This window comes from Anoplophora glabripennis, unplaced genomic scaffold, assembly GCF_000390285.2.
Source record: "Anoplophora glabripennis isolate ALB-LARVAE unplaced genomic scaffold, Agla_2.0 scaffold757, whole genome shotgun sequence".
NCBI lineage: Eukaryota > Metazoa > Arthropoda > Insecta > Coleoptera > Cerambycidae > Anoplophora > Anoplophora glabripennis.
Window position 1 is genome coordinate 214,076 of NW_019416851.1, and position 16,762 is coordinate 230,837.

Genomic DNA, 16,762 nt, shown 5'->3' on the forward strand with positions numbered 1-16,762 from the left:
TAATAAGTAGGTATAATATATTTTATAGTAAAGGAAATGTGGTCAATAGACTCAAATGTCGACATGGCTTAATCCCTCCTTTATTATTAGAGATAAACCCATCAAGATTCTGTTGTTGATTATACCTGCCCATACATTAACTTTTTGTGGATGCTGCGTATGCGATTCGCATGTACAGTGTGGATTTTCCTGGGACCAAAAGCGATAGTTGTGCCTGTTAACCACTCCATTTAAATAAAACGTAGCTTCGTCCGAAAAAAGTACGTCTCGTTGAAAACCATTATTGTCGTCACACCGTCTCATCATTTCCAAAATTTTAATCGCCTATCATAATCGTCTTCCAAAAGCTCTTGGACAAGACATACCTTATAGGGGTGGTATTTCTGTTGTTTCAGAAACAGTTGAAGTATGAGGATTTTCATTTTCAAGTTCTAATGCAATGTCTAATTTCTTTTCTTCATTCAAAGCACGCGCCCGTCCAGTTTTGGGCAAAGTCTGTACTGTACCGTGTTCCTCAAATTTGTGAAATATTTTATTAACTGTCCCTTGCGAGATTTGGTTTTCGGGACATTTCGCATTAAATAAATCGCGCACTTCAGCCTGACTTCTTATTTTGTCTCCACATCCAAGCAATATCAAGATTTCGATGCGTCGTCTTTCCGACAATACGATTGTAATTCAGTAAATAACTTGATTTTGACGCAATAGTAACGTTTCGAACTCCAGTTTACAACTAAAGCGAAAAATTATCCAGAAAGCCTGGCAAGTAAGTGCGGTGCCAAAGAAACGCTACATAAAAAATATATCTTTTTTGCGTTAGTAGCGATAGGTAGATTTTCAAATTCTTTATTTTATTCTGTGCAAATTCATGCAGGATAACACTGAAGATAATTTTATTTCACTTGTTAAGTAGGTGTTTTATACAACCCTAAAAACCTTGCTATTGAAAAAAGAAAACTTGTTTATTTGGTATGGCTGGATTCGGTTTTCTATAAGCTTTTCAACGAGCCCCCTCATGCCCTATGTTTCCATTTGAAAAAAAAGTAGGAGTAGCTGGGGGTTAGGGGGTTGGAGAAAAATTAATTATTATATAACCGAAAGATGGGAAAAAATCAAAATCAGTTAACGTATTTCGGCGTTTAAAATAAAATTAACTCATTCAAAAGATATGAATTTTATTCCGTACTTCTGGCCATCCCTGTACAGGTTATTCTGCTGAAAATCAGAGGTATATTTATTTTGACACCTTTGCAATATTCATTTATTTGAAATGATACAAACAAAATTATAAAAAAAAATTCTTAGAAATGCCAGTACGAACGAAAAGCACTGATCGAATTGGCGGAATGCCTAATTCTGAGGCTGCTAATGGGATTGACTCCCAGTATCTCCGCTAATGATGGACGTATCTTTAAGCTAAATTAGTATTTTTTTCTAATTGGATTAATCAGTGGCTCAAATTTTATCAGTTTACTATAAATACCTTCAGAAATATTTCAGAAAATGTGAGCTCTTTTAATCTCAACTCCCCGAAAACGAATCGAATTACGACTCATGTTCAAAGTTCCGTCTTTGTAAGCTGTGCGGATGCGCGGCAGCGCACTAATTTTTCGAAATTTGCACAGCTGTTTTTGTATTCTGCACACAATGGACTTGTTCGCCATTTTCAAACACAGGCACAGGACCCCCCTGCTTGCACACTTTTACATACGTTTTGAACATTTTTGCTCCCATAACTTTTGTATCGCGCAGGCAGTGGAAAAATTATAGGGAACTTTGCTCATGTTTATGTTGTATTTGCTTAAAATAGTTTATTTATCATCAGACGAGGTTTCCATAACTACACAACCCTGTATATTGTCAGCAAATATGGAAAAATGCAAACTTATATAAGGTGTGTAGTGCTTTTGCTTTCTTTCAGTAAGTATTTATTATTATTATTATTTGTCACAGAAGTAACGTCATTTATTCAGGGACAGCTCATTAGATATATCTAAATTAAATGGGATAATTATCAAAAATAAAGAAATAAATATTTACAGAAATTCACCCGGTGGGATTTCCAAAATAAATTTTCACTGATTTTATAAAAAATAGGGGTGGCGAGGAGTTAGAACTCCCTACTCGCTTCTCGTATAACAGCCTTTCACTTTTTTTCTTTCATTTTAAAATTATGAGAACTTTTAGGTCGTACCTATAAAATTTTCTAATTTTCTTGGCCTCATTTTTTAGGTTTATGGTGGACAAACAATTTTAAAACAGCTACATATTTTTTTTTAAGTCTAACCCTTTATACTTTTGTAAAAAAAGATGGAATAGAATTTTACCTTAACCAGAATAATTGTGGTTCATAGCATAGATGCTATTTTATTTTATATGGGATAAAAAGTGTAACATCTGCATAAATATTCATCTGTTTATTTTTGGATGGTTGGAATACGTTAAAAAACATTTAGGAATTTCCACTTACAATTAGTCAATATACAAGGTGTCCCAGAATATGTGGGCAATCTCTCAGATTTATAGGACGTTAAAATAACATAACAAGTTCCTATAAACATTTTCCATAAAGGATCCCCTGAAAATCGATTTTTTTAGTAACTTTGTCTAATTTTTGTGTATTGTTATTGTTTGTCTATTTTTAGGAAAAAACACATGTAAATAAAAGTGACATTTTTTTAGATAAGCACAGAAAGAATGGAAATTTCATCGGTTTACTTCTCTTAATAAAAATCATATTAAATAAAAATAGTTTTGTCTCGAAAATAGTTCATTTTTAAGGTTCAAGAATATCTAAAAATATTATTTTTGTGTAACTTAAAGAGTGTAAAAAAATTAACATTATTGTGCTACAGCTAGTGAGCTAGTCCGTCCCTGGCAAACCAAATAAGCCCAATTGTTTTCATGGGTCAATTTTTAAGGAGTTTTATCATTCCATCGTGTAATTAAATTACACAAAGTATTTTAAAAGTTATTACAAAAAAAAAACCGTTTCCAGGGGCGCCTATTAGGAGCCTGTATGTCAGTAGGAGGGCCCCCTAGGGAAATTTTTTAAAGGGGCTTGTTATGTTATTTTAATGTCGCCTTATATCCGAGAGATTGTCCACATATTCTGGGATACCCTGTATGTAGGTATATCAGAAACAAATTAAAAAAGTATTTCCTGTAAACGATTTCATATTTTGAAATATGCTTTACTCTTTTCATACATTCATTCATATTAGTGTATTGTACCTATATTTTTATTTTACTGAAATTGTTACAGATTGCGGTTTGTATTGTTTTATATAATTTTAAATGCATTGGTGCGTTGGTGTAAATAATTTCTTGATCGTTTATGATTTTATTTAAAAGATTTTAACAGTATGATGGTTAAAATTTGCATCCTATAGGCAATTATGTTCTGTGATATTTCTATATTACTTTCAAAAATTAAAAATTTAAAATACACAGGTAATATATTAGCATACTATAGGCAATTATGTTCTGTGATATTTTTAGTAGAATAAAATCTGGTTTTACCACATAAAAGAAATTTGTTTAGATATTTCGTCAAATGAAAATGGAAGCATCCTGTATTACTTTTAATTTATTATTAATAAAGAGAAAACTAGAATTTTTTATTTCATCATTAGACAGTTTAAACTCATATCAAATTAAAATATCAAAATTTACGATAGTTTTATTAAATTTTTCCCGCATAAAATCATTTTTGCTTTAGATTAACTGGTAAACTGAACTACCATTGTGTTGTGCAATTTAAATTTCCCGCTTATAGAGGTATTTGAACTTGCATACCATTTGGCAAACATCATTCCATTCTAGTCGTTATTTTTGACAGTTCAATAGGTGATCTAATAAAGATGGTAAGGAAATTACTATATTTTAATTATTTTTTGATTAATTTGCAAAATGTGATAGATTTTTACTAAATGAATATCATTTTTTTGCAGGCTAATTACTCAGAAGATCAGATGGCCGGTAAGTACTGCAAAATCGAAAATCTAGGTTACGTTGCCCCGCCTCTTCTTTTTTCTCCACGTCTCTCATGTTTATAAATTTATTTTTTAAATCAATTTGTTGCTAATTAAGGTATATTTACAGTAGAAATTAATGCATACATAAACAGAATGGGGTTTAGAAATTGTTCTCACATCGATTTGGTTCCACAATAAATTTAATTCTCAAAATTCTTTGATATAAAAAGAAACGGAGAATGTGGTAGGTTATAAAATCCTTATTATGAATCATGCTCCTGAATTCAACCATATATGGTATGATTTTGAAAGTTTTTGTGGTTTCATTAATGACTTGTTTGGACATAAACAGCAGATGTTCATTTACAACTCGGTTACACTGTTGTATTTGTGTAAGAAAATTCCGCTTGGACAGACATGTACCTTTACGAGCCTCCCAGTAAACTTACTCTGACTTCAGTAGAAGGTTGAAATATTATATTAACAATAATAAATGTCGATGGGAATTACTGACTATATTTGTTTTGCAGAATTTCAAGAGGCTTTCCAGCTGTTCGACAATCGTGGCGATGGAAAAATTCATGTTGCTCAAATCGGAGACGCACTCAGAGCTTTAGGACAGAACCCCACCGAGTCTGATGTAAAGAAATATACTCATCAGCATAAACCCGATGAAAGAGTATCATTTGAAGTATTTTTACCTATATATCAAGTGAGTGTAATATCATTCTTACTGTGCCAAACTAAATAATATTATGTTTAAGTGTGATTAAATTGTTGTATTCCTAGCAAATTTCTAAATCGAGGAGTGCAGATACGGCCGAGGACTTTATTGAAGGCCTACGTCATTTCGACAAGGATGGTAACGGTTACATTAGCTCTGCCGAACTTCGCCATCTTTTAACCACATTGGGTGAAAAACTCACCGATGATGAGGTAAGTGTTATAATATTTAGTAAAATTTGGGTTTAGTACTATTTTTGTGTATTTATCATGGGTAATTACTAAGTTTAGATATTTTTGGTGTTATCTGAAGTATTCCTGTTTATCTGAATTTTATATTATTGTTTTGTGGCAGGTAATAAGTAGATAACATTTAATCTACAGCAGTAATGACTCAGTTCCCTAAGCACTCCATTCTTTTTATTTGATTTAAAAATTACACTCCTAATATTTGTATTGGGTGAATTAAACGTTGGTGAATTTGAAGCAATGTATTTACGTTTGCACATATTACCATAAAATTAAATAATGTAGCAAACATTTGACTTGCATATTCTTTCTTGTATGAAATTATTATTTAACTAGCAATTTAAAAGATATAAAAGTGAAATAAATTTGACACAGATTTATTAATAAGGAGAGAAAGAGGAGGTACTTAAAGATTTCTGTAATAATATCTGTAGTCTAGTATGTTACAAGGTTGATGGCAATGACATATGATTCAAAAAGAAATTTTTAAAATCAAATAGCAATTAGTGTAACGAGTTATTAATGAAATGGCTTGTACAGTTCACTTTACATTTTTTTATGTAAACCTTATAATTTTCATTTGAGAAAAATACAGGGTGTTACACATTAACAGGTCAAGCAGTGAACCACATATTCTTTGGCCTAAAATAATGGGACTTTTGTTATGCCACTTTTCATTTCGGAGCCCCATTTTCAAAATACTGGGTGTCAAAATTAAGATTTAAAAAGTGATTTTTATTGATAACTCCGGTGATTGTGGAGATATTTATTTGAAATTTAGCACATATTTTGATCTGAAGTCGGCACACTTTTTATGTAATTTTGGTTTAAAATATCAAAGCGCGAACGGAGGGGAGGGAGGTTGCAATATCCATGGACCCCCTATTTTTTTTTAAGTACGACTATGCCTTCCGAATATTTTTTTAAGATAAACTGGCGTTTTATTCTATTTTTTTCATTCTTGGATTATTTTTATTTGGGCCTCGTTTACGAGACATTGTAAATTTTTCGGATACGTGACATCAATTTAGTCGACGTTAGAGTTTTATGAAAAATTTCTTTTATCTTTATAAACAACAGTTAAAGAAATGAATAGTATTAGGTAAAGAGCACTTTAGGCTGAAACCACATATTTTGTTTTGGGGCTTGCTGTACGAGATTTGCAACTTTTTTTAGATATCTAAAGATTTAGCTCAAATTAAGTATCGCTGATCAAGATGATGATCATTTTCATTTTATCCACTAAATTAAAATAAATAAGACGACTCAAATCTTTCATATAGCCCCAAAAAATAAAGTCTAACTTCGACTAAATCAATGTTCCGTATCCCAAAAAGGTTACAATGTCTCGTAAACGAGGGCCCCAAATAAAAGTCTTACAAGAGCGAAAAAAAAATAGAATAAAACGCTGCTTTAGACTTTATTTTTTGGGGCTATATGAAAGATTTGAGTCGTCTTATTTATTTCAATTTACTGGATAAAATGAAAATGATCATCATCTGTAATATTTTAAGAATAATTTTACCTTTATATTAAAATAAATTAAAGAAGAATTAAAGTTGTAGGATCATCACAAACAAAATATTACTATATCAAAAAGTAACAAATTTATGTAGGTTGTAAGCGCACCAAATTTTATTTAAATTGAACCAAACGTTTTGGAGTTACTAGGAAAATATTTTAAATAGAATTTAAAAAAAAAACTTTTAATATAGTTTAATTAGTAGAGTTAGAGCAATAGTAGAGCTCAGTTAAATCATCTTATCACCAAGAATTTGTGGCAGTTCCATGTACGACGAATATTGTGGCACCTTGTATTACTAATTGTAATATACAGGGTGTAACGGATGCTGATGGCCAAACTTCAGGGGGTTATTATACAAGTAATTTTCAACAAAAAAGTATTATAAGATTTTTTTGGAAAGTTGATAGTTGCTCTTTTATTTAACATTTTTTGATTTTAAAAAATGTGCCTTTTTTCATAAAAACAAAAATATCTTATTCTTACAGCCACATCAAATTTAAACATCGGAAAGAGCGTTAAATTTACTACAAGACGAGCATATATGAGTGTTTAAAAAATCTTCTATACTAGGTGCTGTAAAAAGTTAAATGTAATAATTTTGATATGAGCAAAATTAGTGGTATCTCCTTATTTATGGTAATGCCAAAAATTTGTTAATGAGGACGTGTTTTTTCTTCAGCAAAAACTACTGTATTTAGTAAGTTTTTCAATGATATATCAACTTTTGAGTTTGCTATTTTATTGTAAAATTGCGGATCTCTGCCCTATCACGATCCAGTAAACTTTGAACAGGGGTCAAATGAAAAGGGTGAAGGTTGTTCCTTCTGAGACTTCTGTGAACTGACGTATGCGAAATTCTCCCAAGTTGTATTGCTGCCCTGCGTGTACTTAATGTGGGAATTTCTTCAAAAAGCACTGTTATAATTTGGTCTTAATGACGATTTACTCGATTGACATTTAGACGAACACTAAAGTAATTTTATGACTTTTTTCACAGCCGCCTTGGCATTTATCTATCATGAAAGACACATTCTAAACAAAAACACGTTTGTAACAATATTTCAGATTATAGTAGAAAGAGGGAGAGTTAAAAAAACGGCTTTTTGAAGAAGCTCCCATAAAAACTACACGCATGGAGTAATACGAACAGACTTAAAATAAAAATAAAGTACTATAAAGTTTGTGTATTTTCGATTTTTACGGTTTTATTACCTTTGCCCTTGATATTGTTGTCAAAAAAAGTAGCAAACTCAAAAGTTGATATATCGTTGAAAAGCTTACTAAATACAGTAGTTTTTGTTGAAGAAAAAACACGTCCTCATTAACAAATTTCTGGCGTTACCACCAATAAGGAGATACCACTAATTTTGCTTATTTCACAATTATTACATTTAACTTTTTACAGCACCTGGTATAGAAGATTTTTTAAACACTCATACAGGGTGTCTCATAATTAGCTGCCAACCCTGAACAGGCCGATTCTATGATCAAAACTAAGTAAAAAAGTTCATATGAACTTGGGTCCGGAAATGCTTCCTAAGGGCACAGGGACCCATTGAAGAGGGAGGAATGGAAATAATTTTTTTGCAATATCTCTCAATCGCGTTGTGATAAATGAATGAAATTTGGTATACACAGCTAAATTTTGATGAGCAATTTGATGGACTAATCCATTTATTTCCACAAGGTCCATTGGGGTGGGTACGGGGGGGCCCTTGGTACTTTGCGTGTGTAACTTTTTCATCTTTGACTTTTTAACAAATTGGACAGCAAATTCCGTTTTCCCGAACTGTTTTACGTTAAAAAGGTACTCTTGTTTCAAATCGTTATCTTTAACGGTTTCTGAGAAAATCGCTCTTGAATTAATCCCACTTTGGTCAATTTCATAGTAATTTAAACAAAAAATAATAATAATAATTTTCCTTTCATCTCTTTTCCATTTAAAGGATTAATTTTTATTTAATTTAATTTTTTATTATTATTTTTTTATTAAAATTAGATTAAATTTAAACAAAAAAATTTTTTTTGTTTAAATTTAATGTGTACTTTAACCAAGTGTTTCTTCGTATTATTACAACAATTAACAATAAAACAAATAAAATACGTAATAATGATTTAAAGTAATTGTTCGAAGAATCCACTGTTGACACTGATACAAGTTACACGTTTTCTTCGAGATATTCGAGTTTGAAACAACATATTGAGATTGCATCTGACTTCGTTGGCAGCGATTTTTATTCTTTGCCACAACTCTTCACACGAGCCAATATATTCTTTGTAAACTATATCTTCCTTTCGAGACCAAATAGAAAAATCAAGAGGATTGAAGTCCGGACTTCTGAATGGTCAAGCAAAAATGCTTACATGGCCAATCCAGCGATTTGGAAAAACTGCATCTAAATATTCACACTGGCCAACAAAAATGCGGTGGAGCTCCGTCGTTCATGAACCACATGTCTCTTCTTAAATAAAGTGGAACTTCTTCAAGCCGTGGAAGCATTTTTACTTGGCTACCCAGAAGTCCGGACTTAAATCCTCTTCATTTTTCTATTTGGAAGAATCTATTGGTTCGTGTGAAGAGTTGTGGCAAAGAATACAAATCGCTGCCAACGAAGTCAAACGCAATCCCAATATGTTGTTTCAAACTCGAAGATCTCTCAGAAAACGTTGTGTAAAGTGTGTAAATGTCAACGGTGGATTCTTCGAACACTGACTTTAAATCATTATTACGAATTTCATTTGTTTTATTGTTAATTGTTGTAATAACACGAAGAAACACTTGGTTTGTTTCGCTTTTAATTTCTCGTATTATCAAAACATAGTGTTCGTTAAATCGATTTTTCTCGAAAACGGATCGAGATACCGAAATGAAACAAGAATACACAATTAATGGAAAAATGATTGCTCTTTCAGGTTTTGAATCAAGTTTCATGTTAGACATACAGGGTAAAAAGTTATTAACTAAATTTTGGGTAAAATTGGTCGTAAGTGGCTCCCTCTATGAGCAATGCTGAAATTACAACACGCATCTTATATTTTGTTGCAGTCTTTGAAATTATTTTCTATCACGCGAGCTCGCTATGGGACCTATAGTGTAGGGGGTTAGGTGCACGGGAAAGTGCTAGATAGTACAACAGCGTGATGTTATTTTCATACCGCAACGCTGGAGCGTTGCCAACATAATACGAACTTTAGTCAAAAAGACTAAATGAAAGTCATAGATTGAGGCTAAAGTCTGTTCTATTCAGAATCGTTTGCGTAACTTTTCGCCCTTTTGATAAAATACCTGACAATTTTTTTTTGTTTCTGTAGTAATATTGTTAAATAGTTTGTCATGCATTCCATTAATCTTTTTTTGTTGATAGGTTGAACAGCTGTTGCAGGGTCAAGAAGACTCTCAGGGAAATGTGAACTATGAAGAGTTTGTCAAACTAATTATGTCAGGCTAGATATCTTAAATTGTATGCCAGCAAAGCATTTATTATAATTTATTAATTTAAATTTTATATCCACGATGTTTGAGTTTTTTTATATTTTATATAGTGCCTTCATTCCAATTTTATACCTATTAATCAATCTTGGCATTTTAATGTAGTCATTACGTTTAAGTTAATAAAAAAAGTCATTTGTATTTTGCTTTATTACCTGTTAACTCTATGTCTGAAATATATGTGACGAGAATCATATTCTTAAAAAAAATATTTCCAGTGGGTGTAAAGTGTTAAAAAAGTACCTATTCCAGAAAATTGGTGGATTTAAAAGATTGGTAACAATTTGTTTGAAAATCTAGACATTCAAGTACAATAGGATTCAAATACAAAGAGACAAAGAAAAGAATGGGGAAAGGATATCTATAAATAATTCATGTTGTAAATTTTTTATGCTGAATAAAGAAGTATATCAATTCTGCATTTATTACAAAAATTGCTTTATTAAAGTTTTACTGCACTGTTCAGCAAGTTAATTTCTTGTAATTTTGTTGTCGAGGTTGCTGCTCTGTATCTTTGCTGATGTAGCAAAAAAATATTCTCCCTGTAAAATATACTTACTATAAATAGTGACATTTTCAAACCGCAAAATAGAGATCTTGGTATGTTAATTTCTGGATAATTGGTGTTGGCAAGTAGGTTATTTTCCAGTGGCAGCTGGTGCGGGGGGCTCTGGGGCGCCGCCCTCCGCAAAGCATTTTTCATAGTAAAAAAATTTAATTTAAAATTTAGTTTACAATGTTATCTACATAATTAAATATAATATTAGTTTTATGAAACACATTAGAAAACGATAAATTTGTAATGTGCAGTCAATGTAACTCGACTTGTAAAATTCGTTTGCAAAACTGAATATTTGAGCTCCTCGTAGCTCACCTCTACATTTGTAGTGGTTACAGCGATGGTCATGGTTACCGTTGTGCAGCAGTTCGAGTGGGAGTAGCATATATTTACTTTGCAGTTTGGTCTGACCATAACCAAATAACTATTCACTGCCCTTTTTTTCTTATTAAACGTAATTTGTTTGTGTGTGGTGTAAAATTTTGTTACCTATGTTGTTACGCCTCTTATGTGTTTTTAAAATATTGTGAAAGTTTAAATTGATTGTAGCATTTGCAAAAATACCAAACTTTAATTTAAAAGTAATTGAAAAGTTTATTTCAGACAAAAGTAGAATAATAGACTTTCACTATAAAAAAGGAACGTTGAGTACATTCAATAGTACTTAAAAATAAAACTACCCAATTGCATTTGATTTATTTTTTCAATACTCTGTACCTAAATTTTTCTGTCCTCCCTGGTATGGAAGTCAAGAGCTGCCACTGTTATTTACCCAAGTCAAAAGCCACCAAAACTAAACAGGGTTAATTTTGTAGCTCAAAAAAAATAAAAAAAAATAGTATTTGATCATCTATATGAAGGCAACCCGTTCTACAGTCCTGTGTAATGAAAGTAACAGCAATTTGATTTAGCAGGTAAGAATTCAAAGGTCGCAGAAATATTTTAGTTTGATTAATTTTTGCTCTGTCTAATGCATTACGAATTTTACAATTAATATTAAACATTGTGTTTAATATATGCAGGTCCAAAAAAAAAAAAATTGTTGGTGTATTAAGGATTAGCTAATAAAATTATGTTATGAGCTCTGTGTAACAAATTAAAAAGAAGTTTCATATAATTAACTCGGAAAATGCTTCTTTTTCAAGATATATATTTTTCAACCACTATGATGCACAACTGGCATAAATTTTAAGTCATTTCTAAACATTTCAATCTCAATTTTATTATTTTAAACAGTGATTATGACGTTGGGCTTGTTGAAATTTATTAGATGCTCGGTATTCTATGCAGATAAATACTGGATGTTGCAATAAATAACGCATTTTTCTTTAACTCCTCAAAAAAATTCATTTTATCTAAACTTTTGTTAATAACTTCAGTTTGAAAGAAGATACAAGGTTCCGGCTTGCGACATTTTTTTCGTTATTTTATGTGTAAAAACACCACAAAATAAAAAAGGTACATTACATTTGATTTTTTTTTGAAAATCGATAAAACTCATTTGGAAAACAAGGGCAAATGACGGTCTATTTATTTTTTAAATTGAAATTCAATTCAAGGTTATGATTAAGTAATCAATTGCTTTTTCAACAAGCCCAACTTCATCGAAATCGGTTTACGTAATCCAGTTATCTTACTTTTTGTCATAGGAAATAATTTCTACCCCCCTTCCTTTATTTTTTAAGATGGAGCAAAATTTTTCCAACAAAAATTTTGAACAATGAGTAGAAGACCTCGAAAACATTAAGGTGCACCTATCTTTCCATTTGATTTTTTAAAAATAAAGCAGTTTTTTACTTTTATTTTAGAAATGCGCCTTCTAGCGGCCAAAATTAGAAGCTAAAAATAATTTTATTGAATTTTTAGTGGCCATATTAGTCATTTTTTTTTCCAAAATCTATAGAACAAATAGTTTTCGAGATATAGCTGGTCGATGATCTTAATGGGACACCTGGTATATATATTTTCCTGATTACTCTAGTGGAATTGTTGTATTAATATTTTCAGTAGTTCAGTCATCGTTTTAATTTTCAGGAGAAGTATTCACCTATTGTTATAATCTCATAATGTTGAAAAAATAAAACAGAGAGGTACAGTTAATTGCTGGTAGACATTTATTAAATATTGTTTATAATATAACATCAATATAGTAATATGATATGTATAGTATGATATGTATCAATCTCGTACCATCGAGAATTTTTGCACCCTATTGCAACAATGAAGCTTGATGAAAACACTTTCAAAATCAACCTTGTTACTTTTGTACAAGTCCCCCACTTTCCAGTAAGTCTGTGTCCGTTTTGAAAGGGCTTCCAGTCGCTGTTCACATTAAATCATCACAGATAGACGGTTAAAAGTCAAAAGTTAGAAATATCTCTGTAAAATATAATCTGTGCGTCCTCTACAAGAAGTACTCCACATTTATAATACACGCATTTGCATGCTTCTTCTCTATGAACTACTCGATATGTTTCATCTATACGTCTAGGCCAGAAAGTTTGATTGAAACCTTAAGTTCTATGTAAATACCTCAGCCAATATTTGTCTAGATAATTATATGTACGTATGTCACAATACTTAGTAGTTACGTAGTACGAATTCCTTTGGAGGGCTCAAAATCATCGGAGAATCCCAACAAAATCCAGAATCTCGTAAATATACTTGAAACAAAGAGATGAAGTAATTCGTACCAAGTAGTTTTAATGGAGTAATGTTATAGTTTAAATGTACAGATTTGTTAGTGTTTATACGTTTAGTGCATAGGTCTTTTGTAGCTGGTTAGACCTGTGAGTCTCTTCTCACCAGCGGTGTGCTGGATAGCGTTCTTGATTTGGTCGGATGCTACTGGTCCTATGCACACCAATGGGTCTTTGAAGTAGGAGCATACCTGTAAAAGACAATGGGAATCACTTTCATGCTAAAAAGAAAGTATATTGTTGGGACGAGTTATACATTAAACCACTTTTGACCAATTCAGGAAATTTGTCATAAAGTTGTCATAATTTATTTACTATTTGTATATTCTATTATATCTTATTAGTTAAAGTTATAAACTTTTAGAATAAAAAACATGATAATAGCGAAACATAAACCATAACAGATACTTATGACCTAAGTTAAACTAAAGCAACGGCAATAATAAATGCCTACATCGGATGGAGTTGAAAAAAGGGAAAAATTTTTTGTTTTTCATTTTATGAAGAAGTCATTTTTGTTAAAAAATTGTTACCAGAAATCTAGGTACCTACCCACTAAACACGAAACGTAAATGAAACGTTGCAAATGAGATTGTTTGGGGTATTCTTATGGACTGTATTTTTGATTATTTTTAATAACTTAACACGTTTTTTGTTTAACTGATTTATTTTGCTTTAAACGAGAACACACAAAACGTGCAACCCTTTACAACGGCTTGTAGGTTACTGTCCGGTCCCACGCCTCCCACTAGGCACAGTGCCTTCATGTAACCGCGCATGAGCAGCGGTTGGCGGGTTTTCTTACAATTTAAAAATACACTTAACATGCCGCCGGCCTTGACAACTTTAGTAAAGTTTCAACATAAATATAGATACAAACAATAAATTGTTTTACAAATAACAAGTAATACGAACATAAATGTTGTCAAGGAAACATATGGAAGATCATGTTAGACATTAATATTAAGTAAGTATAATATGACTGTAAGAAAATGAATACAAATAAACATATATTTTCATTTTTCAGGAATCGTCAAGAGGAAGCGGACATAACTTAGATAACGATCGCTTGCACTCACTTGTACCGCACTTCACTGTCACTACTCGGGTGACTCCGTCTTTGCCTGGATGAAGTTGGACTATCCTTCCGAGACGCCACATCTGAGGAGGTAAGTTGTCTTCTTTTTATTAGTGCTAACGTTCCATTTTTAATGGGAGTTGTAGTCTTGTTCCATTTACTTCGCTGTTGTAACTCATGGATATACTCCTTAGACCAAGTAGACCAAAAATGTTGTACCATTTTTTGAATGTGTTGGAATCTGCTTAATCTGTTTTCAGGGACGTTTAGGAAATTTGGATCAGGAATGGAAGTAAATGATCTGCCGATTAGGAAATGTGCAGGGGTCAGCACTCCAAAGTCGTTTGGATCTGTACTTAATTGAAACAAAGGTCGTGAATTTAATAATGATTCAATTTGAGTAATCAAAGTTGAAAAATCTTCATAAGTCAGATTAATGTTTTTAAGAATTCTTTTTAGGTGATGTTTCATGCTTTTGACTCCGGCTTCCCATAAGCCTCCAAAGTTTGGTGAGTATGGTGGTATAAAGTGCCACTCAATACTCTCATTTGTAGCATAATTAGTAATAGAACTTGAATTATTTTTTAAAAATTCTCCTATTTTTTGCATTTCATTGTTTGCACCAATGAAAGTTTTGCCGTTGTCACTGTAAACCCTTGCCGGTTTGCCCCGTCTAGCAATGAACCTTTTGAATGCTGCTAGAAAAGCTTCTGTAGATAGCCCTGTTACCAACTCTAAATGAATCGCTTTCGTTGCAAAACAAATAAAGAGACTAATGAAACATTTCGTTGTTTTATTTCCTCTGCCTTGTTTATCTTTTAGTAAGTAAGGACCTGCATAGTCTACTCCGGTACAATAAAAAGGATATGTCATTTCTGTGCGCTGAGGAGGTAATGATCCCATAATAGGATTAATTGACGTAGGTTTGCATCTGAAGCATGTTATACATTCTCTTGTAATCTTTTTTGCAAGTTGTTTGCCACCGATTGGCCAGAATTGTTCGCGAATTGAACTAAGTAAAAATCGTGGACCTGGATGACATAATCTGATGTGCATATCACGAAAAATAAGATTTGTAAAATGATGTTTTTTAGGTAGTAAAATAGGATGACATTTATCATATGTAAAATTAGATTGTTGTAATCTTCCACCTACTCTCAAAATTCCTTGGTTATCTAAAAACGGTGATAAATTTAGGATGCCACTTTTAATATTTATTGACTTATTTTTGTTTAAATTAATAATTTCTTGATGGAATTCTGACAATTGAACTATTTTGATGAGATTTGTAAGTGCGTTATTCAATTCACGTACAGTTAAAGGACCATAATTTCTGTTTACCCTTTGTAATAGACAATTGTTTTTGAATCGTAAGCATAAAGCTATTATTCGTTTTAAATGATTTATCGAAGAATAATTTTGAATTGGAAAAACATTTTCTCTTTCAATTGTAACTAGTGACTGTGGCAGATTGCGTGTCTCTGGAATGGTTCCAATTGTTTGAGTACTTGTTTGATTAGATGTTATTGGCCACTGGTTTGTGTCTTCTGATAACCAGTCTGGACCTTCCCACCAGAGTGAACATTTAATCAGTTTATTTGGAAGCACACCTCGTGAGATTAAATCAGCTGAATTATCTGATGATTTAACATGATGCCAGTCAGAAACGTTACTTAAATTCTGTATCTCAGAGACCCTGTTTGCGACATAAGTTTTCCATTTATTTGAAGATGCATTTATCCAACAGAGAACAATTTGTGAGTCACACCAATAATATGTTTTATCAATTGTTAATTTTAGAATAGACCTAAATTTATGAACTAATTGAGCTGACAGAACTGCACCGCATAGTTCTAAACGAGGTAACGATGTATTTTTGAGAGGAGCTACCCGTGATTTGGCTGCTAATAACCTGACAGTAATTTGATTATTTTCACATACTGATCTTATATAGATACAAGCACCGTAGCCTTGTTCAGAAGCGTCACAAAATGCATGTATCTCAATGGAAACTGGTTTAGAACAAAGTACATGTCGAGGAATGGAAATGAATTGAATAAATTTTAAAGTGTCTTGGAATTGAAGCCATTTTGTGTGAATATCAACAGGAACTGATTCGTCCCAGTCTAGATGCAATTGCCATAGTTTTTGAACAATGAATTTCGCTAATATTGTGATGGGAGCTAACAGCCCGAGAGGGTCATATAATTGTGCAGTAGTTGCTAATATCGAACGTTTTGTGATTCGTTTTAATAAGCTGAAGTTAGTCACAGAATATGATATAGAGTCCTTTTGAGGATTCCAGTGAATACCTAAGGTTTTTCTAAGCTGTTCACCTATAGATTTTGATTGATTATCTGTTGGTTGACCTATGTCGAGATTACTAGAGAACTTTCTAAGATGGAATCCTGACGATCGTAAAATTTGTGTAATATTTTCTTTGATGAGTAATAAGTTTTCTT

General features: G+C 31.9%; 2 protein-coding genes across 3 annotated transcripts; one reads left to right on the forward strand and one right to left on the reverse strand.

The window, feature by feature from the left end:
* The first annotated feature begins 3,791 nt into the window (after positions 1-3,791).
* Positions 3,792-9,989, forward strand: LOC108913021 (myosin-2 essential light chain). 2 transcript variants are annotated; one of them, XM_018718477.1, is made up of 5 exons: positions 3,792-3,866; positions 3,954-3,981; positions 4,508-4,689; positions 4,767-4,913; positions 9,840-9,989. In XM_018718477.1, the coding sequence occupies exons 1-5, from the start codon at positions 3,864-3,866 to the stop codon at positions 9,921-9,923; spliced, it is 444 nt and encodes a 147-aa protein (XP_018573993.1). In that variant the 5' UTR covers positions 3,792-3,863; the 3' UTR covers positions 9,924-9,989. The 2 variants fall into 2 exon arrangements, with proteins under 2 accessions (XP_018573993.1, XP_018573992.1); XM_018718476.2 differs by lacking the exons at positions 3,792-3,866; positions 3,954-3,981 and adding an exon at positions 4,333-4,443.
* A 2,625-nt stretch (positions 9,990-12,614) lies between these two features.
* On the reverse strand, positions 12,615-15,493 carry LOC108913020. Its single transcript, XM_018718475.2, has 2 exons — positions 14,302-15,493; positions 12,615-13,413 (listed from the first exon to the last, which is right to left on the reverse strand). The coding sequence occupies exons 1-2, from the start codon at positions 15,354-15,356 to the stop codon at positions 13,377-13,379; spliced, it is 1,092 nt and encodes a 363-aa protein (XP_018573991.2). The 5' UTR covers positions 15,357-15,493; the 3' UTR covers positions 12,615-13,376.
* Between the last annotated feature and the right edge of the window lie 1,269 nt (positions 15,494-16,762).